Here is a 27,717-nt window from a genome sequence, read left to right on the forward strand (position 1 = left end):
TTGTAGAAGTGTTCCTTTTCACTGCATCCATGCCAACATCTATTATGTTTTGATTTTTTTAGTATAGCCATTCTTGCAAGAGACATTGTGGTTTTGATTTGCATTTCCCTGATCATTAGTAATGTTGAGCATTTTTTTCATATGTTTGTTAGCCATTTGTTTATCTTCTTCTGAGAATTGTCTATTTGTGCCCTTAGCCCACTTTTTGAGTTCGTTGTAGATTCTGGTTATTAGTCCTTTGTCAGATGTGTAGATTGTGAAGATTTTCTCGCATCATGTGGGTTGTCTATTTACTCGCTGAGTGTTCCTTATGCTGTGAAAAAGCTCTTTAGTTTAAGTCTCACCTATTTATCTTTGTTTTATTGCATTTGCTTTTGGGTTCTTGGTCATGAAAACTTTGCCTAAGCCAAAGTCTAGAAGGGTTTTTCCAATGTTATCTTCTAGAAATTTTATAGAGAAACAAGTAATACTTATACATTTTATAGTAAAGAGATGCTAAACATTTGAATTGATGAAATCCACAATTTAATAATTTCAGATTAACTGAAGACTTTATAGCTATGAAATGATTTTCTGACTGAGTCCAAAAGAAAATATACCATGAAAATGGAAAGTCAGTGATCTCTCAGCTAAAAATTAACAGCTCACATAACTGAGCTTTATGATAGTCCAAGATACGTACTAATAAAGGTATTTGTGAAACATAATGAGTTACTAAAATGCCAGGTCAATAATGTCCTTAACTGAACAGGCTACAAATGTACTTTATTGCTTACTTGTGCTAAAGTAGCTAATGCCTTTAATTTTCATTGTCCTTCCAGTTAGTCATTCAATAAGTAATTATTCAGCATCTACTATGTGCCAGACACTTAGAAAATGCAGGGGATTCAACAGTGAGCAACAGAAATGTGGGGTTTTCTTTTTTGCCTTGATGGAATTTACAGTTTAATGGAGAAGAAAAGCAGTAAATAAGTAACCATGTAAATGAATACAGACAAATAGAGACATGCTACAGAGGACGGAGAACCTTGACAGTGAATAGCAGGATAACCAGCTGTGACTGGGGTCAAGGAAGGCTTCTTATCCTGCTCCCTCTCCCAAGGCCTTTCCTCCTTAGCTTATGGCTCTCTCTTGTTGCAGTTGGACTCTGATCATTGTTTGAATTCTCAACTAAATGCCACTTTCCCAGTCAGGCCTTTTACGCTCACCCATTTTTTATTCTCTTTTGTGATTTGCTGTACCTTTTTTTCAAAGCACTTGTGTGACATTGAATATTTGCATTTATTTACCCTTGTGCCCCTCCTTTTCCACCCTCAGATAGTAAGATCTATGAGGTCAGGGAAACAAAAAATGAAATATTTGTTTCATTTGGCCTGCAAGTAGATGGCGAGTAGTTTTATATCAAATTCTTAAGTAAAATTTTTTAGCTCCAGATTCTGAGTAGAGCAAACAATGAAAAATATCAAAACCTTGTAAACCATTAATTTGCTAGTTGAAAGCTTAAAATTCATGATCTACTGCTTTAAGATAAATACATTGCCTGGGAAAATTGAGTGGGATTTTGATTTGCAAATGGAAGTGATTATCAGAGGTTAAACCATAATCATTCCAAGCCACGGACTTCATTTCATTAAACATGATAATACACAAAGAACAACCTTTTCAATTCAGTTTATCTTTGCAACATGAACGGCTGACATTTTTTGAACTTTGTTAAAGGAAATAAATACGATAATACAGGTTAATGTGTTTTGTAAACTTTAAAGAGATAGTATGGATGGGAAGTGTTACCAATTTTATAATTTAACCACTTCTTAACAACTTAGATACATTTTTTGCAGATTGGAAAAGCCAGTGAAGTATTGCAGGTCCAAATTGTAACTATAGTCCCTTGTCTTTATTAATCCAATTCCTCCTAAGAACTTTGACATTTACCAAACTAGGGATATCAGTAGTTGGCCTTAGTCCTAGCTGCTTATATATACTTACTACGCAAGAAGACAAGCATTGAGAAAACTTATTTTTCTCTTTGTTCCATGCCTACAAGGAGAGGATAGAGGTATACAATAATAATGGTTCAGAGGGAAAAGTGAATTGGTAAATTGAAAATCAAATAATACACAATTCCAACTGGAAGCACTTGAATGAAAAGCCCTTTGGTAACCGTCTGTAGTAGGAATCCAATTTTATGGCTCTCATCTTTAAATTTTCTGCCCATTGTACAGTGAGCTACTCTAACTTTTGTAAATAATTTATTCTTTCAACTGATTATTTCTTGAGTCCTTGCTATGTGCAGGCATGGCACACTATGGGTCTCTAACACTTTAATCACTGATTATTAACCTGTTACTCCCAACATCTTTCTGTAAGCGTCTGCTTATATCTTAAGAGAAAATTTCCTTTGGGAAGATGAAATGCATTCTTTAACACTATACTCCTTGTTCTCTCTCTCGCTCTCTCTCTCTCTGTCTCTCTGTGTGTGTGTGTGTGTGTGTGTGTGTGTCTCTCTCTCTTTCAGTGAGGTCTTGGCCAAACTTCTGAGCAGCAAACTATGAAGGCTGAGTGTGCATGGGCTGAGTTGAGTGTTTTAATCCACAAAACTAATTAACAATTTGATTAATCTAGTACATTTTGTGATGCACAAAATCATCACTGGCTGCATGGTAATTGGGCATAAATGGTAAGTAGTTCACATAAGTGACTGTAATTAGTATCACTTGTACACAGAGAAAAAATACACCCTGTAGTCTGGTAGGGAAAGACAAAGGGGACTTGAATGGTGCAGAAGGTTGTTCTTTCATGACCCTCTTGAGTTTCAGAATTCATTAATAAAAATAAAAATAATCACATAATGGAGAGTGACATTCATTCAGTATATATAAAGTGTCAAGCACTGAGTTATGTATTATGTAACAAAATTACTGCATGTAATGCTCTCAATCTCATTCTGTAATTGGTGTCATTATACTACCACTTAAAAATGAAATGGAGGCCATGAGGTCAAAAAATATGTGCCAAGTGACATTGAGAGGGATTTGAACTCAGGTCTCCCTGACTTTGGCACCTATTAACCACTGTTTTCCTGCCTCTGACTCTGTCTTCCCAGGGGCCATGGACCCGTTTTTCTCCAGCACACCCATAGCTTGATTATTCCACAGCAGTCTCTCTTCCCATCTCTCTGTCTACACTACTTCTGCTGTTCATAGGGCTAAAGAATATGATGTTCAGAGTGACAAGTGATGGCTTATTGGGATGTTGCTAGCTACTGTGATGGTTTGGGAATGTGCTTTTGTCCCGTCTCACTTACTCCTCCCGCTCCAGAGAGCCGTTCAAAGAGCTGGACCCCAAACTTCAATTTAGGCCTCCAGTCAGCCAGGAGTCAGCAAACTATGGCTAACAGGCCAAATCCAGCTCACCGCCTGTTTTTATAAATAACATTTTACTGGGACAGAGCCACGGTCATTTATTTATATATGTCTGTGGCTGCTTTTATACTACATGGCAGAGTTGAGTAATTACTTCAGAGCCCATATGACCTGAAAAGCCTAAAACACTTATTTGGCCCTTTTGCAGAAAATGTTTGCTGGCCCTGAATCTAGGGCAAATGGAAGGTTCCTTTGCTGAGGTAGGAAAAACTCCGATGCGTGTGGTCTGAAACTAAATTAGACCATAAGAAGTGTTCTGTCTGTCCCTTTACCACCTCCTAAGTGTGGGACCTCAATACTTTCTTCACTGTCAGCATCATCATCACCAACATCATTACTACCATTGAAGTGACTAGCACTGGATTAATCATCCTTACACACATTATCTCATTTGATCCTTGTAATAATCCTATGAAATATATGCTATCATTATCCCTGTGTTGCAGATGAAGAAATGGGGGCTTGAAAGATTACATAATCTGCCTATGGGAGGAACCACATGCCATAATTGAGGAAAAGGAGATGAAGAGATAATTTTTGTCCCTATGCATAGGCTAGGACTCTAGGGAGAAAGCGTGAGTGGGCTAACCCACCACCCACGTAGGGCAGCCCTGGCCCTGTTAATCATCCTAATGTGTGGAATGAAGAGGTTACTGAAGAGGGAGAGACATGGCTGAGAGGCTCTGAGACTTTCCATGGTTCAGCCACTGCAGCCACAAGGAAGAAAGAGAAGCAGGAGAGACTCGGGCAATTTGCCCCAGTGTGATAGAACAAATGGGAAGGGTCTGGCCTATGGAAACCATCACAGACCAGGATCATTTGATTACCTGAAAAAGACTACATTCATGCAGGGCCACTCTTTGGCTTGGCAGTAGACTGTAGCCAATGAAACATCCTCTATGCGAGTCACAAGAGTAGGACCATTCTTTGGTCGACAGGGTAGAGAGGAGACTGGTATTCCTTCTGGAGGCCAACTTGAGGATTTGCCTTATTGCCTCTTCCTCACCTTTATAAACAGTGCTGATATAAATAAAACAGAGTGCTATTTGGTAGGAACATCTGGGTATGATCAGGTAGCCTTCCCCTAAGGTAATGAGATGACTGCATTGGTGAGTCAAAGAACAGCTGCCCCAAGTCTGCACAGGAACCTGATCACTCCTCCTGCATGCAGCCAGCAACAGGTGAGTCTGGGAGCTAGGTAGAATGGCCGTCAAAAGCCTGGATTCAAATTCTGCTCTACTACTTATGATGTGTTGTAACCTAATGCAAATTAGGAGCCTCCATACCTGTCTGTTCACTCTTCTGTTGTAAGGATAAAAAGAAATAATACAGCTAGAACACTTAGAAACATACCTGTTATTATTGTTATTATTACTGTTATTCATAGTAGTTGCAGTAGTTATCCCAGTGACTACTATAATAGCAGCATTAGTATAGCGGTAACAGCAGTAGCAGGTTGGTTTTGCATGTACCAGCCTCTAGAATAGTCAGGCTGATCTTAGTGTCTGTGTTGTTTTAGGCAACCCTTTAACCAGAAAATCACTATAAGGTTGATTATATAATGAATTCAATGATCAAATCACTATTCAAGTCCACTTTGGGTCTACATACTACCTTGCTTAGACTTCTTACTCATTTCAAAACAGTTCTACTTTGTAGAAGAGTAATATTCAGTAAAAAATAAAGTGATCTTCTGAATCATAACAGTGGAAAAATTGGAGATGCTTTACAGAACAAAAACTATTTTGGGTATTTCCAAACAGCCAAAGAGCTAGCTTTCGAACCCACAGAAGAAATTTCTGATAACTCTCTAACATGGATGACCCAAATGATAGTAATTACTATTTATACATTAACAAAAACACATGAAAAATCTCTCTCTCTTTTCATTTCAGATTTTCCTCAGTGTCATAGTAGGAGCTTTAAATCTTGGCAATGCCTCTCCTTGTTTGGAAGCCTTTGCAACTGGACGTGCAGCAGCCACCAGCATTTTTGAGACAATAGACAGGGTATGTAAAAGCCAAAAGTAAAGTCCATTAACGGGTGGGGGCTGGGGGCAGAACACCCATTAAGAATTTACCTTAATGTTAAAAATAGAAGCTATCACAAGGCCCTTAATTCAGCAACACTTATTATATTAAATGCTATCATGTGCTGGTGCCAATTCTTTTTTTTTTTTTTTGAGATGGAATTTTGCTCTTGTTGCCCAGGCTGGAGTGCAGTGGCACAATCTTAGCTCACTGCAACCTCCGCCTCCTGGGTTCAAGCAATTCTCCTGCCTCAAGGGAGTGAATGCAAAAGAAAACAAGTAAGAACCCTGTTCTTTACTCATGCTGGGAGAGGACAGGCAGTAAAGAAGTAGGTACATTCAAAGATAAGACAATAACAGAGTGGTAAGTAAATAAAGGAAATGAAATAGGGCAATGTGACAGCGACTGGGGCGGGAGAAGGAGTCTTTAAATTGCTTGGTGGTGACAGCCAATGCTCTCTGAGGAGGCAGCATTTGAGCAGAGAACTGAAGAAGAGTCAGCCATGCATAGGAGGATTGGAGGGGGTGGGGTATGGGAAGTAAGAGCAGGGAGGGCATTCATGGAAGAGAGGCCCCCAGGCTAGGAAAGGTTGCTGATTTAAAGAAGCTGAAACAAGCCCAGTGCAACTGAATAGAGTGAACAAGGGGCAGAGGCTGGAGGCATGGGAAGGGCCATACCATGCAGGACTTCAAGGCCATGTCCATAAAATTCGCATATTTTCTAAATAGGGCAAAAAGGGATTTTATTGATTAGTCTATGGAAGCACACTGGAGGCCAAGCTAGGGAGTCAAAATCCAAGAACACTCCAGGCATGGTGGCTCTTGCCTGTAATCCCAATACTTTGGGAGGCCAAGGTTTGTGGATCGCCTGAGCCCAGGAGTTCAAGACCAGCCTGGGAAACATGGTGAAGACCTGTCTCTACTAAGAACACAAAAATTAGCCAGCCACAATGGCATGTGCCTGTAGTCCCAGCTATTTAAGAGGTTGAGGTGGGAGGATCACCTGAGCCCAGGGTGGCTGAGGCTACAGTGAGCCATGATTGCGCCACTGCACTCCAGCCTGGGCAACAGAGTGAGAACCTGTCTCAAAAAACAAATAAACAGAAGGGGAAGTTGGCAATCTGTTGCTCTTTCTCTCTTAAAAAAAAAAAAAAAAATGCCCTGAGCTGAGTCCAAAGCAAGCCCTGGAAATCCAGAGGTGATTTGTGGGTTCCCTGAACCTGTTTGGTTCCCTGTCCCCTGTTTGATACTTTTTTGCCAAACAGTGAAGTTGTAACCTACTAAGGAACTGACTCATTGCTTTATCTGTTTTATAATTTGGGGTTTCATATACAAAGAGATTGTTGAAAACCACATAAAAATGTTCATCGATGGCCAGGCATGGTGGCTCACACCTGTAATCCCAGCACTTTGGGAGGCCAAGTCAGGAGGATAGCTTGAGTCCAGGAGTTTGAGACAAGCCTGGGCAACCCTGTCTCTACAAAAAATTTTAAAAGTAGCTGGGTGTCACGGCACATGCCTATAGTCCCAACTAGTCAGGAGGTTGACATGCGAGGATGGCCTAAGCCCAGGAGTTTGAAGATGCAGTGAGCTATGATCACACCACTGCACTCTGGCCTAGGTGACAGAATGAAACCCTGCCTCTGAAAAAGAAAAAAAGTTGATGTCGATTTATTCAAATTCTACCTCTTTCTTAAGGTTGTTATATGCTCAAATAAGATGATGACTAAAAGTGCCCTGAAACTAAAAAATTAAGGCATTTAAAAATTATTATCTTTATTAGCAACCCAATAAGGAGGCAGATTACATTATACTCTTAAATAGAGCTTAAGTGATTGATATGGTTTGGCTTTATGTCCCCACCCAAATCTTCTCTGGAACTGTAATCCCCATGTGTCGAGGGACGGGCCTGGTGGGAAGTCATTGGATCATAGGAGCATTTTCCCCCACGCTGTTCTTGTGATAGTGAGGGAGTTCTCATGAGATCTGACCGTTTAAAAGTGGCAGTTTCCCCTACGCGCTTTGTCTCCTGCCACCATGTAAGACGTGCTTTGCTTCCCCTTTGCCTTCAACCGTGGTTGTAAGTTTCCTCAGGCCTCCCCAGCCATTTGGAACTGTGAATCAATTAAAACTCTTTTCTTTATAAATTACCCAGTCTCAGGTATTCTTTATAGCGGTGTGAAAATGGACTAATACAGTGATGAATTTCCATCACCAGTTATGGACAAGGGAAGAAGATGATGCTGGAGTGTTCTGGTAGCAGGAGGATGCCCTCACTTTGCTCTGATTAACCAGAGTGGTTAATCTCTAGATTGGGCTTCTTGCTTAGCAAAAGAGGTGAAATTCAGGACAAGAATTGAAAGTTGGTAGCACTTGAAGACATCGTTTAGGAACACTCAGTTTTAATCATCATCTACCATGGATACTCAAAAGAATACCCCTGGACCCCAGATTGGTTGATTAGTTGCATGGTCCTAGAAACTTAATCTCTCTGCAATTTCTCCACTTCTTCAACTGAAAAATGGGCATATCACCTGTCTAGTTTGGTCATGGTGACAATTATGTAAATAAAAGTATGAAAACACCTTGTACGTTGTCTCCTGTATTATCTTAGTAATATAGTAATAAAAAATATATTATAATGTTGTTAACATATATTATACATTTATAATATTAATACAACATATGTATTATATAATAGTACACATATAATATCTCAGTAATAAGTCAATAAGTAATAGCAATTAAATAAATTAATTAAATATGTATTATGTTAATATATAATATCTCAATAAGTTGTGATTATTCTCACTATTATTAATAAATGTTTAATGTGTAAATATCTTTGGCACATCTCTGCAATGTTTTATCTGGTTGTTGCTCAAAGTAAATTCAAATTAAGATACATGCAAACTAAGAGGCACAATAAATATATACATCTTCATTTGAATTTACTCATAAAGCAGAGCAACAACCAGATAAAACATTGCAGAGATAGTTTGAATTTACAATTTGAATTGAGTTGTGCATCTTAGTTTGAATTTACACTGTGTCCCTTTTGTATTTCACTCCAGAAACCCATCATTGACTGCATGTCAGAAGATGGTTACAAGTTGGATCGAATCAAGGGTGAAATTGAATTCCATAATGTGACCTTCCACTATCCTTCCAGACCAGAGGTGAAGGTGAGTGCTGGTCTTTTCCCCAGAACAATAGATGTTTTATTCTTTGATGATTTATTTGCATAACCACAAATTGCTCATTTTCTGAAGCCTGACTCAGTTCCCAGGAATAGGGAATAGAGGTGTATTTCTCTGGAAGTATCCTCCGGTGTGGGCTCATCTCAGGCAACACACCACATTCCTTTGTGATAACCATAATGTGCAAATCCCCTGGTTGGGACACAGTCTGGCAGCACATTCAGGCTAAAAGAACCATAGGACGCTCTGTTGAAAGTAGTGGCAGGTCCTGTCTTTCTATGCACGGGCTAGATAAATGACAAGGCAGTTAGAACAATCAAGAAGCACAGGTTCCTCCCAATCTTCGTAGAGACTGCAGAAAGTGGAGGACACCAAGTGTACGGTATGAAGTGGCAAAGGAAAGCTACCATTATGTAGGTTTTTACTTCCCATCTGTAAATTCACTAGGGCCACTGCGTCAGCCCTTATAGGAAGGTATCCTTGTGATACTATGCTCTCGTGTCTTGTTCAGGGCACATGGTGAAAAAAAATTAATTTCTTACCTTTAAATTATCTTTAAAGGCAATTTACTCTACAGGAAAATTAGGATCTACTACCCCTGAATAAATTGGCTTTGAAATTACACTTATTCCTCATTTTCAACAGAGTATCTCTAGCTACTCTCTCTTAATAATATTTCTGTTATCTGCACAGAACTAAATCCCATTTTGTTAGCATAACTTAACTCTGACACTACATACCTATTATATATATATATATATATATCATTCTCTGTTTTAATATATGAATATATACAGAAAGAAGGTAAACATATACATAAAATGCAGGTAAAAATTTATATAATATTTATAGTATATAATACATAAATATGATATGTAAATATATATTTACCTATATTTTATATCTATATATACATACCTACATTATCTGTATGTAGATAAATATATCTATAAATATATATGACAAATGTACAAATGTAAGTGTATATCTCTATTTACCTACATTATATACGTAAATATATAAAACATAAGTAAATATATATTCTGATTCCATACTTAAAGTATATTTTTATTATCTATTACATATCTACCTAAACATCAAATGTTGTAACATATGTAAAGGTGCTTTATAAGCTATAAATTACAAAGTAGTACACACTCAGTAAATATTTTTGAATGGATAGCTAAAGCTTATATTAAGTTGGTGGAAAGTAATTATGGTTTTTGCCATTACTTTTAATAGCAAAATAAAATCTCCTTACTTAAACCTATATGTATTTATTCATAGTACAAGTATGTTTTTAACCCTCTGTGTGCCAGATTGTACCGGCCTGTAATGATAAACAAGCACATTTGATGCCTGCTTGCCCTGAGAGCTTACAGTCCAATACAGACCAATAAGTGAAAATGTATTTGCAAGTTTGACTCCTAGTGTGAAACGAAAGGTGTGAGATTTTGTGACACAGAGGACCCCAAACCACATTTTCCATAATCAGTACAAAAATCACCTCTTAATTGGTGAAAATATTTGACAGATAGTTATGAATTAGCTTCTCATTCTTTCCTCGCAAGACCTACTAGCCAGCATTCAGTCTCTACCTAGGAAACACACCATGAATATTTATTAAGTAAGTTTATTCAAATGGTATGTTCATACACCATACACAAGAAGGACGGCTTAAAATCTGCAAATTACCTTACTGTTAATCCATGATCAGTAAATTAGTACTATATTTCTAACTTAATGGTTTTTTTTCTTTAACTAATTGGCATAGTTTCCTTATCCTAGTATGTCAGGAATATTTTAAATTAGATTTTGGAACATAATTTCAAAAGTTAACATGTCTTATTTACTTCACCTGTGTTAATGTACATCATTTCATTTCTTGGTCATGGCTCTCAGTTAAATAATTAAGTAATGTGCTAAATGCCAAAACCTCATCCTTACCAATGTCTTCTTTTGCTGGTTATAGATGGATATCAGTGGACATTGCTTTGGGGGCATACGTAAACACACACACGGACACCGAGTATCCACAAAAAGCATCTGCACTTGTAGCCCAATTGTTTGATTTGGTAAACAGTGACAATCTGAACTTTGCTGTTTTCTTTCTTCTCCAGATTCTAAATAACCTCAACATGGTCATTAAACCAGGGGAAATGACAGCTCTGGTAGGACCCAGTGGAGCTGGAAAAAGTACAGCACTGCAGCTCATTCAGCGATTCTATGATCCCTGTGAAGGAATGGTGAGTGTCTTCCAGAAACTCCTCAATACATGGGACAGTAAAGGGCAAATGGCAGCATATTGATCAAACAGAAAGGCGTGGCATACATTGAGACTGTCCTGGCATGCATAGTTAACTTAATGATTTGTTACCGAATTGATGGGACACGCTCCCTACATAGTAACAGTGTTCAATGAATAACCAGTCAATTCCATTCACTGTGTAATGTAACTGAATATGCAGATACAGTCAGGTGTGGCATAACAACATTTCAGTCAGTGATGGATTTCACATATGATGGTGGTTCTGTAAGATTTTGATGGACCATATATAGAAATCTGACATATGTCACTTCATGTTGGCATTGCAGATCAAGTTAAGAGAAATGATTGATTTTAGTAATGGTGCTAGGACATTTGGAAATATATATATATACACCATCTAAATTTGTGTAACTACACTGTGATGTTCGCCAATGATGAAACCGCCTAAGGACCCATTTCTCAGAATGTATCCCCATCGCTTGACTATAAATAACTGTACATTTAAAATGCTATCGATGCCTCTTCAGTGAACTATCTATTCCACTTTTTTCTTTGTATTATAACAAAAATGTTATTGTGTCCTTAAGTTCTCCAAACACTAAATATAGGAATAATAACAGGACTTGAAATTAAGACATAGCAGTCCTAAGAAACTAAGAAAAATGAGTATTAGTAATTGCCATTTATTTATCACATATTATGTCTCAGATACTTTATTGAAATAATTGCTTATTGTCACAATGACCCCCAAAGGTACATACGCCCATTTGACAAACAAGGAAGCAGAGAGTCAGAGAGATGGAGACTTGTCTAGGGTCATTCAGCAGGTAAATGATCAAGTCAGGATTGAATCCAGGTGTGTTTGGTTCCAAAGCCCATGCTCTTTTCACTCTGTCTCAAAATCATTCTTCTCAGCGTCTCCTTGATGCCTTGAGACGGAATCGTTTAACTGTATATTTAATGGCTTCAACAAAATGAGTTCTCTATCATGCATATAATATTACACAGGCATGGCAAATATAACAGAGTTTTCCTTTTTCACAGACATCTCCTCTCTGATTGGGTATTCTTCACTACATACTACCATAACTGCACTCTGGATATATAGAAATCATAGTTTCTTGATATAAGATTTTTACATTTTTACTAATAGTGATTTTTATTTGCTCCCACTGATAGTTTTACTTGCTTTTTAACAGCAAAGTGTTATTTGATGAATCTGGCCAGAAATAAGGCTTACTATAAACCATATATACAAGATAGGGATCATTGTTTATTTTTACTGTATCTTTTGAGTCCATTTTCATCAAAACTCAAAAGATATAAAAATATTTAAAATATAGTGAATAACTGACTCTACTCTTTACTGCAATCAAAAATTTGCCCATTCCTGGGCCAGTGGTGTTAAATTAAGTGACCTTTATTTACATCATTTATGTTTCTACAATGAATTGTTCTGCAGCTGTACTTGATTTCAATTACATATTATCATCCTTACATAAAGAACCACATTTCAAGAGGAATTGTTTCCATTAGAATCTTATTGGCCTCTATTTTTTCTGCCCATTGGTCAAGTATGACATAATATTATGATTCAGAACCCTGAGAGGTTCCAAAAGTTGTGATGTTGTGCCCATGCTCTCTAGGTGACCGTGGATGGCCATGACATTCGCTCTCTTAACATTCAGTGGCTTAGAGATCAGATTGGGATCGTGGAGCAAGAGCCAGTTCTGTTTTCTACCACCATTGCAGAAAACATTCGCTACGGCAGAGAAGATGCAACAATGGAAGACATAGTCCAAGCTGCCAAGGAGGCCAATGCGTACAACTTCATCATGGAACTGCCACAGGTACCCTAGCTGTACATTCCTGGGAGAAACCAAGATGTCATAGAAGGAAAAAAAGTGGCACAATTATACACATTTCTTTTCATATGATTCCCAAGTAATTAAATTCTTAAGCCATATTTTAGTTTCATGTCTGAAAAAGTACCATGAGTTTTTCCTTTCATCTGAAAATACACTGTTAATATGTTCAAATCTATCAAAAAAGGAAGTTTTCTTTTGAAAAGCTCCCTTTGTTGGTAATATATTAAACATCTACCAAAATGGGGAACTATCTTTTTTAAAACTCCTTTGACATAGATACAGTGTCCTTATTCCTTTTATTAAGCATTTGTCTAAGCAGCTGCTAAACGTCATGTTGCAATAACTTGCACAATAATCTAATGACGTCTACTCTTATAATTGTCTTGTGCTTAGGCAGCTAATATTGTGTCAAAAACAATTCTTTGTATATCTCCATTCTAAGCAACAACAACTGCAAAAGCCAACTCCTCAGCATTATACTTAAATGGATTTTGCCACCGATGGTCTGCTAAGTCAAACAAGAGTTATTGTAAAGAGGTAACATGTGTACGGTTCTTACTACATACCAGGCACTGTTCTAAGCACTTCACATCTATTAACTCATTAAATCCTCACAACAGCCCTCTTAAGCAGCTAATATTATTATCTCCATCTACAGATGGAAAACTGAGGTTCTAAGAGGTCAAAGAGCTTGCTCAAGATTATACAGCATGTAAGTGGAAAGACAAGTTCATAATGAGGTGGTCTGCCTTCAGAGTCAGCGATCTTGAACATTTCCCTTTCAGCCTTCTAAATTCTCTTTATGAATAGGATTGCAGCTGTGGCTATGATATAGCCTAGTAGTTGAAGAGTATAAAACTTTAGAATCAGACTGCCTTGATACAAATCCCAGCTTCTCTATTTATAGGCTTTATGAACTTTCTCAAGTTACTTTAATTATTTGGGCCCAGTGTTTCCTTATTCATCAGTTGCGAATAGCCGCACCTGCCTCATAAGGTATCTATGAGAACTCAAAGAGATGTTATGTGTAAAAAGCTCAGCACCATGCTTTATTCACAGTAGGGGCTCAATTCATGTTGGTTAGTAATAAGTAAGATAAGTGTCTGACTGTTAATACCTAATTATTAGATTCCAATGTTGTGCTAGACCTGTGAGATAATCAGTAACCATCTTCTGTCAATGATAATCCTTATAAAGCTAGTTTGACCTTTTATTCGTAATATAAAAACAGCCTTTGCATTATGCTTTGCTGTGTTGTCTAACAAGAGAAAAGAGACAAGGATTTGCTCTGTGCTTTAATCCTCTAAGATAGATATTTAGGACCATGACCAATTTTTATTTGGTTGAAAAATCTTATTTGAAGTTGAGCTAAAGAGGAACATTTACATAGCCCAGTAAACCCTGGAATAAAAGCATAAATCAATTTTTTTATTTCACACATAAATATTGATTAGACAATAACCTGTCTGGGGAAGGGAAATTTCTTTCAGTGGAAGTCGCAGCAGTGAGAATTCGTGCTTGAGAAGAAAGCTGTAATAGAAAGGACATTGTAGTGGATCACTGTCAGAAGCCATCAAATTCTTTTCCCTTCATGACTGGTGTCACCTTCCACCTAGCAATTTGACACCCTTGTTGGAGAAGGAGGAGGCCAGATGAGTGGCGGCCAGAAACAAAGGATAGCCATCGCCAGAGCCCTCATCCGAAATCCCAAGATTCTGCTATTGGACATGGCCACCTCAGCTCTGGACAATGAGAGTGAGGCCATGGTGCAAGAAGCACTGAGTAAGGTTTGTGGAAGTCTCAGTCCATTTGACAGGTCCATGTGGAAATGCTTGTGCTGCTGCAGGAAAGGCAGCTCCTCATAGGGTGGGAGGGATGGGAGTAGTTGATACTACATGGGTTCATGCGTAGTCTGATTGTTTAGAAAATATTAGCTGACTACAATCCTCCTCACAGTTGAACAGAAGAAAGTTATAATTTGTTTCCAAAAGCTACACATGTAAAAGTTTAAATCTTGTGAAGATCAGCTTATGATATTTTTAAAATTACCTAAAAAAAAATTTTAGCTGTTGATTAATGGCAGCAACAGGGCCAGTGTGTGTTGGGGTTTATGGCGGCAAGAAAATGTGCTGGCCTTTTCTAATGTCTGCACAGCCTGTTTAAGAATATTCCCAGGAATCAAAGATGTAACTTTCCTATGGATTCTGAAATGATCCGAAGGTCAGTGTCAGCTCTGTCTTACAGTTTTGTTTAATGGTGCACTGCACATTCTTACAGATTCAGCATGGGCACACAATTATTTCAGTTGCTCATCGCTTGTCTACGGTCAAAGCTGCAGATACTATCATTGGTTTTGAGCATGGCGCTGCGGTGGAAAGAGGCACCCATGAAGAATTATTGGAAAGGAAAGGTGTTTACTTCACTCTAGTGACTTTGCAAAGTCAGGGAAATCAAGCCCTTAATGAAGAGGACATAAAGGGCAAGTGCTTTTTCCCTATACTTATTCGTTATATTAAATAGTTAATGTCTATAGTGCTTTCTGGTTTTCTATGTATTTCAATACACACTGTTCTCCCAACAACCCTGGCAGGCATTATATAGATGGTAAAGGAAACAACTGAAGCTCAGGAAGCTAAGCTATCTAATTAAGTTATAGCACTAAAACCAAGGTCTTCTAACTTTCCATTTTATCCCCTCTTTTTTTTTTTTTTTTTTTTGAGGCGGAGTCTCGCTCTGTCGCCCAGGCTGGAGTGCAGTGGCCGGATCTCGGCTCACTGCAAGCTCCGCCTCCCGGGTTCACGCCATTCTCCTGCCTCAGCCTCCCCAGTAGGTGGGACCACAGGCGCCCGCCACCTCGTCCGGCTAGTTTTTTGTATTTTTTAGTAGAGACGGGGTTTCACTGTGTTAGCCAGGATAGTCTCGATCTGCTGACCTTGTGATCCGCCCGTCTCGGCCTCCCAAAGTTATCCCCTCTTTTTTTGTTGTTTAGCCTGTGCAAATGGAAGAGGCTTCCTAGAGTATGTTCCGCACACAGTAGAAGCTTCATGATTATTGGCTGAGTGAATTAATCAATGACAAGAAAGTGTAATACTTATTTTCAAATGTAGATAGATACTTCAGGTTCTAGTGCACGTTCTTTTTTATCAGTCTGAATTTTCAGACTTGGTGGTTATCGCAGTCTAAATTAACCAACCACTCTAAGCTTTCTCCACCATTTCATTCCATTAGGTGTAACTACTATATACATTTAACATATGAGGATTATTGTGAACAGACTTTTGAAAAGTTCAGTGTTTCTTTTTTTTTTTTTTTTGCTGCTTCTGATGAACTTCTCTTAAACTTTTTACGATTTATGCTAAAAAATACCTATTTCTGTAGAGGTAACAAGCTATTGTATGGTTTAAATGACTCAGTCTTGCTGAGTATTTTGAAATGTTATGTTAGAATCTGCAGGACAAGTCCCGAGTTTTATTTATTGCAAAAAAGTTAACAGAATGTTTTGGCATTAGACATCGTAATTATATTCTAAGCAAGCACAGTAAAGAATTCTACTTAGATATGGTTCTGTTCATTATATGTACTAAGAATTGCTCATGCTGTGTTGAGTAGGAAAAGATGCAACTGAAGATGACATGCTTGTGAGGACCTTTAGCAGAGGGAGCTACCAGAATAGTTTGAGGTAAGTTCAAGTCACGGGGCAGATTTCAAGGTTTCCAAATATTCTTAGGAGTCCTCTGTAGTCATAATCCTCAGAGAATTCTCAGGTACAACAAGGAAGCTCTGAGTAGACTGCCCGGTCTTGTCAAATATAAACATGCAAATGATCCTTGGTTGCTCTATTGACATTTCTCTCACCAATTCATGGTTTTTTTTGTTTAACTTCTCATCTTATTAGGGATAAGGGTTACAATGGAGATGCTGTACGGTTAAAATGTTGTGTGTTGAGCTTAGAAAGGGGACTTCTTTTTTTTAAAAAAAATCTGTGTTTAGTGTTTCTCTGCTCCAAGCTAACTGTGGTATGAAACACTGTCTTATATGAAGGTCAAATTCATACTTTTAGCTCCATTCTTTAATCTACTGAGGGACAATTGAATTACAAACACTTCTGCTCCCAGAGTAACCCATCTGAAGTCAAATCATTCCTTAACAAGATGAAATAAGAAATGTAATTTTTTAGCATTTAAAAAGAATTTTCCTGAATAAGAGTTATTTATTTTTCTCTGGATCAATATAAAGCTGTTTACTTTCAAAATATATTTTTGGAGTATGCTATTAGTGAGGCTATACACTTTAGTCTTTCATCCTGGTTTAAGAGTTTCAATAAAACTGTTCCTCTAATGTTAAAAGTCTGTATTAAGAAGAATTCTGCCCAGGAGTGTTTGTCTATATCTATAACCATTACTCAAGTTTTTTTTTTTTTTTTTTCTTAAGTCAGGAGATTTTTAATAGGCAATGAGATGGCAGCAATCTCTCTACAATTGCCCTTTCCATTTCTAGGACATTTAATGCAAGGCTGTGCAAAGTCTCAGAGATAGGACTTGCTCATTCAAGATGGATAATTATTTATTGAAGTCATTAAAAAGCCTTAAAATAAAACATTCAGCTAACAACTCCAAGTAGTTCAAACACAGATTTATTCATTTAAATATTCAAAGAATAGCTCACAAAAAGTAGTGTACTTATTTTCAGATGTAGATAAATACTTCAGGCCCTAGTATATCTTTTCCTTATCAATTTGAATTTTCAGACTTGGGTTTTCCTTTCTTCTTGAGAACAAGTTTATTCAAACAAATTTTAAGAAATGTTAGTTTGATTGAATTTATTGAATTTGGTAAACAACAAAACAATAGCTTCACATTACTCTGTCATGTAAAAGGTATAAAACAATGTTATAGGCACTTGATAGTAAGTTTAGTCATGCTTTTCTGATTGGAATACTAAATTTAAATCATTGAAGTCATTATAATCACAACCTGAAAATATCAACTAACTTCTTAAACACAGAGAATGACTAGGCATCTCTTTCGGTCGGTAGGTTAAAAATTGCAAAGTGGAGATGTTTCTTATGATCAGGCCAACAAGAAAATAAATATTTTCTTAACTCTTCAGATGAACAAAATTCTACCCATGCTAAGTAGTTTATTTGCAGTTTATTATTAGGACTAGAAAACCATTTAAATATGAACATTAATTTGACTATAATTTCTCACAAATGCTACATTGTGATGATTAGGATGAGAAATCCAGAAATACAATGTATACACAGAAAGTAGCTATTAACCTTCTGCAGAGAAAGATTTGTATATTTGAGTATGAAAGTCTGTTAAAATATCTCATTGTATATGCTGACAGATTTTTTTTGTAGTCGTTAAAAGATGACTAAATGAAGTGCTAATATGTATCTTGTTTCTTTGTTTCCAGTTTTATCTGATGGCTAAGTTCCTTTTCAGCAATATATTCTAGATTCAAGAACAATTTAATAGAAAACAGCCACAAATTTCCTAAATAATAATGTTGAGAAAGAGTATTCCCCCAAGTTAGTTGTTTTTATTTGCAGTGAGAAGTGGTACACAGCTTCAGAGAAGGGGAGGGACAGATGTTGTCAGTTTCTCAAAAGGGATGGTGTTTCTGGTAGATGAGAGAGGTAAACCTGCCTAGCACATGCACTGCCCATGGCCTCATGACAGCCTAGGCTAGACAGCATGAATGATCTGGAGAATGGTGAAAAAGAGAGACTTAAAAAATATAAAGTAGATATCCAAGGGGCCAAGAATATAGGTCTTCCCATACTCAGAACTGGAAGGTAGTCAGTCATATGTTGATGGCCTCTCCTCCTCCACAAACTCCTACCTTGGAGTCCATTGCTGTGCATTTGCTTTTTAGGTCCTTGAACTTAAGTCTCCTCCTATCATGCACCTTGTTCTCACCTGCTGACGTAAGCCTATTCTGCATACCTTCTGAGGAAGACATCCTGACCTCTGTTACCTAACTGGGAGAAATAACTTCATTGCTGTGGAGTTTCAGGCTAGGTGGGAGGGAGTCTCTGGAGGTGTCCCAGATGCTAGTTTGGTGGCAGGAAGTAGCGTTGAGGAGTATTTAATGACTGGTCATAATGAGACTTGGCAAGAGTCTGAATGTGCAAGAGCAAGGAAGAGGGAGGGCTTGAGGTAATTGCATGGTGTTGAACCTGGGTGACTAAGAGGATGGCAGTGCTGTTAACATAAAATGGGAACAAATTGGAGTGACTCAGTTGATGTATTACTGCCTTCTCTAGAAGGCTGGGTGAGCATATAGTAGGTAGGCACCACCTTGGTATTTGTTTTGGTCTAATATCACTTGGATACAAAATGATAGAGGAAGATACGTGAATGGATTCATCTACATGGCACTAAAACAGACTAAAACAGTTGATGCAGGTCTCCTCATCACTCACATCTCTCTTTACACCATTTACTTCAGGTGATTCTTTCTAAAACACAGTCTTCACCATTGCCTCTTAACCGTTAAGACTGTTTACAAATGACTGAAAACCTAACTCAACCTGGCTTTACCTTTAGAGAGAAAGAATCAGCTCACATAACTAAATATTCCAAAGATGCTTTGACTTCAGGCAAGGCTAGAGCTTCAGTGATACATCCAAGATAAATACCAGTTTCTCTCTCTTCCTTTCTCAGCTCTACTATTTCACCATTAGCTTCATTTTTCAGGAAACTTCTTTTTTGGAAGGTCTCAACATAATTGTCAACAACTCCCAGCATTAAATACTTTAAGGTTAACCTAGAGGAGAATGGGGGCCTCCTTCCCAGGAGTCTGGGGGAGGGAAGAGAAGGGTGGAGACTGAACCAATCACTTCCCATGCTTATCATGTACTCAGTATATTCAGCAAGCAAGCCTGTCCTCCCCTGTCTCCATGATTCTGTTTATACTGTTCTCTCAATCAGAAATGCTCTTTTCTATAGTCTACGAATCACCAAATCCTACCTTAGCCATCTCATCCATGAATCTTGCCTTGGTAGCACCTGCCATACATTTCTTTCTCATTTGACTTTCCATACTCTTTATTCAAACCTGCCTAATAGCACTTACTACATTCTTCTTTACATCAGGGTGTGGTACAGGCCTCTTCTATAAGATTTAAACTTTTTGAAGGAGAAATCTGTCATTGGCTAGTCTTTGCGTCCCCGACATCACCTGGCCTTGGTTTGTGTGTTGTAGATGCCCAATAAGCTTCTGTTGAATTAATGAATATATGAATGAACACATTGAACTAAATTATATTTCAACAAGATACTCATTCATACATCTCTAGGGATAGTACATAGCCTGGAGAAAATCTCTTCAGAGGCCCTATTTCCTCATATCATTTGTAACCATGTTAAAGTGAACACATCAGGTATGAGAGAGAGAGAGCAAGACCACAATCTAAGCCAGAAGGAAGGTAAAGGAAATGGACTGTTGCAAAGGCAGCAATTAGCAGAACCATGTGGGTTTAGAAAGTATTTGAGCCTTAGGTGGTTTTTTGATGAACTGGTAGGACAACTTTGCTCCCTTTCTCTTTCTCCCTCCCTGACTGCATTCTGAATCTGGGTCCAATGCTTGCAAGATATTAGGGCCCAGAGCAATCAACCTGATTAGCTCTACCATAAGAATAGCTCTGTCAAACCTAACCTGCAAGCTCCCTTTCCTGGTTACCATGTGACCTACCAAACATTTCTATTTATTTGACATATGAGATGTAAACTTGGACACCAGTTGATCCTGCTCCAATCTGGCCACAGTCTACACTGTTTCATCTTTCTGTTTGTTTACAGAGCTTCCATCCGGCAACGCTCCAAGTCTCAGCTTTCTTACCTGGTGCACGAACCTCCATTAGCTGTTGTAGATCATAAGTCTACTCATGAAGAAGACAGAAAGGTCAGGCACCAACTGCTCATGGCGGGGGGAATGGAAGAAGTCTCTCATGGGGACTGTTGGGTGCCCTTTAAGCCTGAGAATATGAGTTTTCTAGGTATATACCTATCAGTGTTTCAAGTCAGACTAAAAGACGGAACATTAAGACCTAATGAAAACTCTACATTTTAGACACTATTTTTAGTGTAGATTAGTTAATTGATTACTTTTAAGAATACAAGGTAATGAAAACTGGACTTCTAAGGGTTAATTAAGAGTCTTAGACAAACTATTCTAACAAACACAGAGTGTGTGAATTATAGGTACTTAGCAGATTATTTGCTCATATGTAGAAATCCTTTTATAAAAGTTAAGAATACCTGAAAATGTTTTGTTCTCAAATTTTAAAATTTCTTCCTTAAATTACAATAATTTTGGCAAAAATACCTTGATCAACAAAGGTATTTGAATAGGCTAGCCCTTATTAAAAGTTATCAAAATATTTGAATTAATGGAGGCCAATTAGGTTTCACAGACATTTGTTGATTTCATACAATTTTATAATGGTTTTAAGATACATTTAAAATAATGCTATCAATTTTAACATAATTCAAAGTAGCATAAAATTAAAGATCTAGGAGGAGAAACAACATGTATAGCAATATACAATTTCTTCCTAAGGGTGTAAGTGTCCTGCTCTGGCAGACATTGTCTAATTTTCACATAAAGAGCCCACCTATTCTCCTGCAAGCCTTTCTTCATTACTGCACGTTATGTTTCAGCCCTGATACTCTCACATTCATTCCCCTACCACCCTTCATTAGAAAATTTTCATGGCAATTTTCTTATTGAGCCTTAATCAAAGTCATGTTGACTTATCCCCTTTCTAAATTATAAGCCCCTTAAAGTTAGTGATGCATCTTATTTGTGTTTGAATCAACTTGGTCACCTAACCCAGTGCCTTGCACTTAATAAGGCATCAGGAGATTTTAAAAACTAGAATGAAAAATTGTCTACAGTAAAATAAAACCCCAACTGCAAGATTTATCAAAGCAAATAAGTCAGAGAATTTTTTAATTACAAGCACATCCATTATGCATGATGTAATTTCAAGTTGTCTTAAATAAAATTCCAACACATGAATCCACTAGGCAGCAATTACAAAAACATTGGTTCACAATGGACAAATTTGGAATAAAGTAGCATACTCTTTATGACCTTATGAAAATGACAAGGGAGTGATTGGGTTCTCTTTTGGTTTTAACGTATTAATATTAAATAAACAGAGGTCTCAATTTCTAACAGACGCTTTAAATAAATCCCATAGAAGACTTTTTCTCAGGAGCAGCAGGATGAATCACAGTGAGAGAAAATACATTTAGCAAGCATAGTTTCTTACTGCATCCTGCCACTAAAGACTCAACTGCTCTTCTAGTTCTAGAAATAGCTATTTCATTGAGTCCTTGGTGCTGCCCCAAATAACTGTAAGATGTATTATATAAGAAAAGGAGTTTAATAGAGCTTCAGGGGAGAAAGAACCAAACACTACGTTGACATTTCTATTGAACCACAGCAATACCAACCATATTTAATTTTTGCCTTTTAATTTTTTCTAGTTTCTGGGTAAATACTTGACAATAAAAGTAAAAGAAAGGATGGAAAGGAGGGAGGGAAGGAAGGAAAATCTGACTTTTTCATTGTTGTTTTTCAAGCTGGTAGAGGACCTAGCATAGGTGTAGGGGACCATCAGATTCCCTGGACATCTGGAGATCAGATTCCCATAGAGTTCTCTTGATGCAGGAACAATTCAGGAGGGAACTATTTAACTAAAAGGAAATCTAAATCAAATATATGGGCTAGTTTTACAGTGATTAAAATGTTTCATATTATGTTCTACTAGTCAGCATTATATATTTAGAATAGAACAATTAAACTCAATTATATGTAGACCAGCATACGTTTTAAAAGATGTGACTTTATTTTCTCTCTAGTTAAGGGAGATAGGGAGACAGAAAAATGATAGGGGAGCCAATATGATTATACTAAAGCTCCAAGGGGAAAAGGTCTCATATTAATACCACTGGTTTGTACAATAATTTTATTAGTACTTCAGATTTAAAAAATTAATGATTTTTGAAAAGAAAATAATGGAAAGGGGTTAAAAAAATGTGACTTATGAAATTTCTAATCTCAAGTAACATTATATGGTAAAATGTTGCTCCATTTTGGTATTTTAAAGTATTTTAATACTGAACTAAATTTCACAAGCACAAGCATTGGTGAAATCCTTTCTGTTTCTCATGTTGATGGAAAAGACCTAACCCTACCTTCTGTAGACTGGAAAATACTCTCTTACAGTGTTAAAGGTCGATTCACACAAAGGAGTTATCTCCACCTTGTGGTTTTGTGGAGTACTGACTCTAAAACTTAGAACTGTTTCCTGAGAAGTCTGTGCTTTCACCCAAAGTCTCATGGTTAGTTGGTGACAAAGATGAGACTATACCCATTTATCCTTGCTCTCCAAGCAGTGCTCTTAGCTGTAAATGGGGTCAGATGTTAGTTACAATGTTGACAACATTAATTTTAGGATTGGGGAAACCCACAGGCTAAAGGTTTTAGTCTCTAATATTTAGGCATCTCTTTCGGTGAAACTAAAACACAAGGCAGAACATGTATGAGATCAAGTCAGGATCAAATATTAGACACCCATAACTGCATCACAGATAACTTATAAGATAGGATTTAGGCATTGGTTAAGACAGAGATGGGATCCATAAAAATGGCTATCAGTATGAGTTCATTTGAAAAAATATCTGCTCCTTTGTCATAGTTACCACTTTTTATCATCAAATCTTAAAGTTATTATTAGGGCAGGAGACCTCTATTGAATGGATTGCAGAAATTAGTGTAACGAAGTATAGAAAGCAGGACCTAAGATTTAAGTCAGAGGTTATTTTTTCCTCTGGCCTACACAGAAGATGTAAGAAAGGAAACTGAGAAAAGCCCAGTGTCTAGCATTGAACTATGAATCCATCATAGTAAATGAGCAATTTAAAATAAATCTCTTGTTGCATGTATGCAGCATGGACATAAAAATTTCATTCATTCTTTTATCCTGTAAACATTGATTGTACACTATGAAGTGCCAGGTATCGCACTGGGGATGCAAAGATGAATAAGAGCTATTGTTACTCTCCCTACTATGCAGCTGCTGACAGACACTTCTTTATATATAATTTTTAAAAAGTGCTATGCAGCCTGCCACTGCTACAATAGAGGTACAAAGAAACACATATAAATTTTATAATTTTGCCTGTGAGTTACAATTTATTGTTAATGTATTAATCTCCTCTGTATGTTTAATTTTGCAAAATCAGAGAGAAAAATATTTCTTTACAGAATGACTTTAATTATATTTTGTATTGTTTTCTTTTGTTCCTCTCCTGTTCTTTTAGTAGAGATATCAAATAAAATGCAATCAAGTGTCCAATATTTAGGGACAGATTTTCTAGTTTTTGCAGCATTCAAGCTGGACAGCTGCATTTTTTCAGTGTGGGGGGGTCAAACTTTAAAGTCAAACTTTTAGTATAGAGGAACCAAAGAAAAGTATTCAAATTAGTTAATTTGTATTTCTTGTTAGTGTCTCTTGGAATGAAAACCACTAGACAGGAATTACTTTATATTGTTTTGACATGTCCTGAGTGTTGTTGTTTAGGGATAAGGATACCTTCAGGTATCATAGGGATAAGGATACCTTCAGGTATCAGAAGGTTGGGAAAATTTCTATCATGTCAGACTGTGGGTGGACCATCCTGTGGGGCAGTGGTTCCAGGAAATGCTGGTATTTAATGTCACAAGGAAGCTGGCAGAATTTAGTGACTGCTAACAGTCTTCACAAGTTCCAAAGCATACCCTTTGATGGTACATACAGCACAGCTGACACATCTAAAACATACAGTATTGAATCCTTGCCATTTAGTGGTAAGAGGAGACTTAGAGTTCTCACAAACTGAACTTTGGTTACCAGAATTACCCAATGAGTATTTTTTAAGACAGAGATTCACAGTTAGGCCTACTAAATTGGAATTCTGGTGACAGGATACAGGAATCTGTTTTTTTAATCATCAACCCACATGAATCTGAGAGCATCCAGATCTGGATATCAACCACTGTCTAAAACAGTGAAGGGCTGAAATATTTTGCTCGATTGCAAGCTATTCAGTTAGTCTCACACAGTTTCATGATGCTGGCAGTATACATGTGCATCCTGAATCACAGTGTTCATATTCTTTTTTTTTGGAGATGCAGTCTTGCTGGGTCACACGAGCAGCCTGAACCAGAGACAAAGGACTTTATTACTCATAGCAATAGCAGTAGCCAGTGTTCAGCATTTGCACTGGCTCCTAAACCCAACCCCTAGTTCCCTCAAGGCAATGCAAAGAGGGCCAGATGATACCAACAAATGAAGTGAGTGTTTTAAACGAGAGGAATCCTGGGCTTGAGGAGCTTGACTCTTTCATAATGGGCAGATGGGGACAGTAAGGTTTGCACTGCACTTAGGATGAAGACACCTTCTTTGTCGTACAAAACTGTTTGCTATACAAGTACCCTTGAAAAAATAATCTGAATGAAGGCAATCAATGCCTCTGTTCACAAGATGTGCAAAAACATGGGAGACTCAGAGAGATTGTTTCCCCAGAATAACTTAGTCCAGGTCTCTCGTTTTAAGGATGAAATAACTGAGGTCCAGAGAGCTAGAGCACTTGGTGATATACTTTACTGGTGGCCACGTGGGGCTTGTCCAAGAGCTCCATTTTTTCTATGCCTATTACACTCACACTTTCCCAGGTACCCTTCTTCCTTTCTGGCATAGGTTGCCTAGAGCTAGTAAGCTGTCACAGGTGAAATAATTGAACAGAAGGACCTGTTGCATGAGTAAACAGTAATAACAAAGTACAAATGGTGAGAGCAGGCCAAGAGAGAACTTGAAGTGGAGGCAGTACCAAATTCATCAACAGCCCAAGTTGCCTTCCCTCATTTTATTTGATTTGCAACTGTAATGAAATGGACATGACACCAGACTTTCATTTAAATTGAATGTGGTCTTTGACTTTGTAAGCAAAGGGAAAATTTTTGAGGATCCTTGCTGTTGTCTATCCCTGCCATTCAGCTCCCTAAAAGATAAATTACTGTGTTAATGAAAGAGAGCACTAATTAAGCTTTATAGTCAATTTGCTATAGATATTTTTAGTAAATGTTAATAGAAAAGCCTTTAAAAATCAATACAAATCTATATAAGCTACCTACAATCCTTTTTCAAAGTGGGTAATAAATTTATCAAATTAATGAATTAATTACCCTTAAGACCAAACATGAGTAGTATCCACAGAAAGGAAAAATTATGGCCAAAAAAGACAATGGAGGTCCATGTATAATATTTGCCTTCAAGAAGATAAAAATTTGCTAGCTCTGACTTCAATGGCAACTAAAGAGAAATGCTGATTAATGTTCACTCTGTGTGAAGAAATGTGCAATTTAGAAATTCAATGGAGTACTACTTACCTCTGGGTACTAATTAAGGAAAACCTTACTGAAAATATCTCAATGATAACTGTTGACACCACTTAATTTATTTTTAAAATTATTTTGTCTTTCTTACTTCAGATATACTGACCTGCCTTAGAGCTTTAACCAGTTACTACATTATAGAACCTTGACATTTATTTTAAAAAATTGGAAATTTCACAAGTCCTCACAGGTATAAATATAACTATAGCAAAGGTTTTCTTTTTTTAATGGGAGTTATTTTTCTCCAAGATCCAACATATTTATTACTCTCTGAGAGTTAATACACATGTAATAATGAAATGAGAATATAAACTCACCTTCAAATGAGTATTCGCTCAGTTCAGTTTTTATTCAGCCACAGCAATAGTTTTGTTCAAAACTATTCCTCAAAAAATAACAAACCGCCACATCCCATAGACATCTGAGGTCACTCATAACTAATCGAACTATGACCCTTAAATCTGTGAATGCCAAAGGATCTGCTGCAAAATGTCTTGAGCACATGCAAAATGTCGTGAGTACATTTAGATGATTAATATAACCCTCTCTCTGCTCAAGGATGAGGACATTCCTGTGCGGGAAGAAGTTGAACCTGCCCCAGTTAGGAGGATTCTGAAATTCAATGCTCCAGAATGGCCCTACATGCTGGCAGGGTCTGTGGGTGCAGCTGTGAACGGGACAGTCACACCCTTGTATGCCTTTTTATTCAGCGAGATTCTTGGGGTAAGTATACAGCTGGACTAGCTTTCTTCTCATACCTTTTATTTTATTCTTTTGATAAGTCCGCTCTTTGTTTTCATGTATTTAGCTCTTTTCTGTTAGTTCATTTTTCTCATGTCTAAAGAATGAAAAATTTCCTAAGCCTCCATCACACAGAAGGTAAGAAGGCAAAGCTGAGAATTCTCATTTGGGCTGGCAGGGCACTCACAGAGTCATTGTGCCTATATATGTATAAACGGTACTGCCACTGAAAATTTTGTGTTAGAAGAGGGCAATTTTTCTAGTAATATATATCAAGCCTAATCAAAATGCAAAGTGGATTCACTGAATAATACAAAAGGATTTTAGGGAAATTTTGGTCTTGCTGAACAGAAGAGGTACAAAGTTTGACTTATATAGCAGGTGTTAGTGTTTGATATATAATTCTCCATTGATTGCACTATTGAAATAGCAATGTGGATAGGAAGCAGAAAAAGAAAGAAGTAAAATAAGGCATGGTTGAAAACCAAGTTTATTCCAATTTTTTACTTCCTAGAATTTCTTATATTCTCTTTCTGACTTTATTGCTGTAATCATGATAATAATAACTATGAACATGTATTAGGCAATATCTAAGCATTTTATGTATAATAGTTCATTTAAGTTTACTAACAACCATCTAAGGTAGGTATTCTTATTATTTCTATTTTACAAAGGAGCAAACCAAGGCACAGAGAGCTTAGGCTAGCAAGTGGAGTTGGGATTCAAA

The 27,717-nt window shown here is 37.3% G+C and overlaps 1 protein-coding gene across 1 annotated transcript in view; it reads left to right on the forward strand.

Moving 5' to 3' along the window:
• Nucleotides 1-27,717, forward strand: part of ABCB11 (ATP binding cassette subfamily B member 11) — a 116,420-nt gene that overhangs the window by 49,992 nt on the left and 38,711 nt on the right. Inside the window, exons 11-19 of the mRNA XM_033231222.1 lie at nt 5,321-5,434; nt 8,529-8,639; nt 10,775-10,900; nt 12,570-12,773; nt 14,408-14,578; nt 15,069-15,270; nt 16,401-16,470; nt 20,603-20,705; nt 26,808-26,972. Coding sequence (XP_033087113.1) covers nt 5,321-5,434; nt 8,529-8,639; nt 10,775-10,900; nt 12,570-12,773; nt 14,408-14,578; nt 15,069-15,270; nt 16,401-16,470; nt 20,603-20,705; nt 26,808-26,972 — 1,266 coding nt within the window. The remainder of the gene's footprint in view (nt 1-5,320; nt 5,435-8,528; nt 8,640-10,774; nt 10,901-12,569; nt 12,774-14,407; nt 14,579-15,068; nt 15,271-16,400; nt 16,471-20,602; nt 20,706-26,807; nt 26,973-27,717) is intronic.

This window comes from Trachypithecus francoisi, unplaced genomic scaffold (genome assembly GCF_009764315.1).
Source record: "Trachypithecus francoisi isolate TF-2019V2 unplaced genomic scaffold, Tfra_2.0 Lachesis_group13, whole genome shotgun sequence".
Lineage (NCBI taxonomy): Eukaryota > Metazoa > Chordata > Mammalia > Primates > Cercopithecidae > Trachypithecus > Trachypithecus francoisi.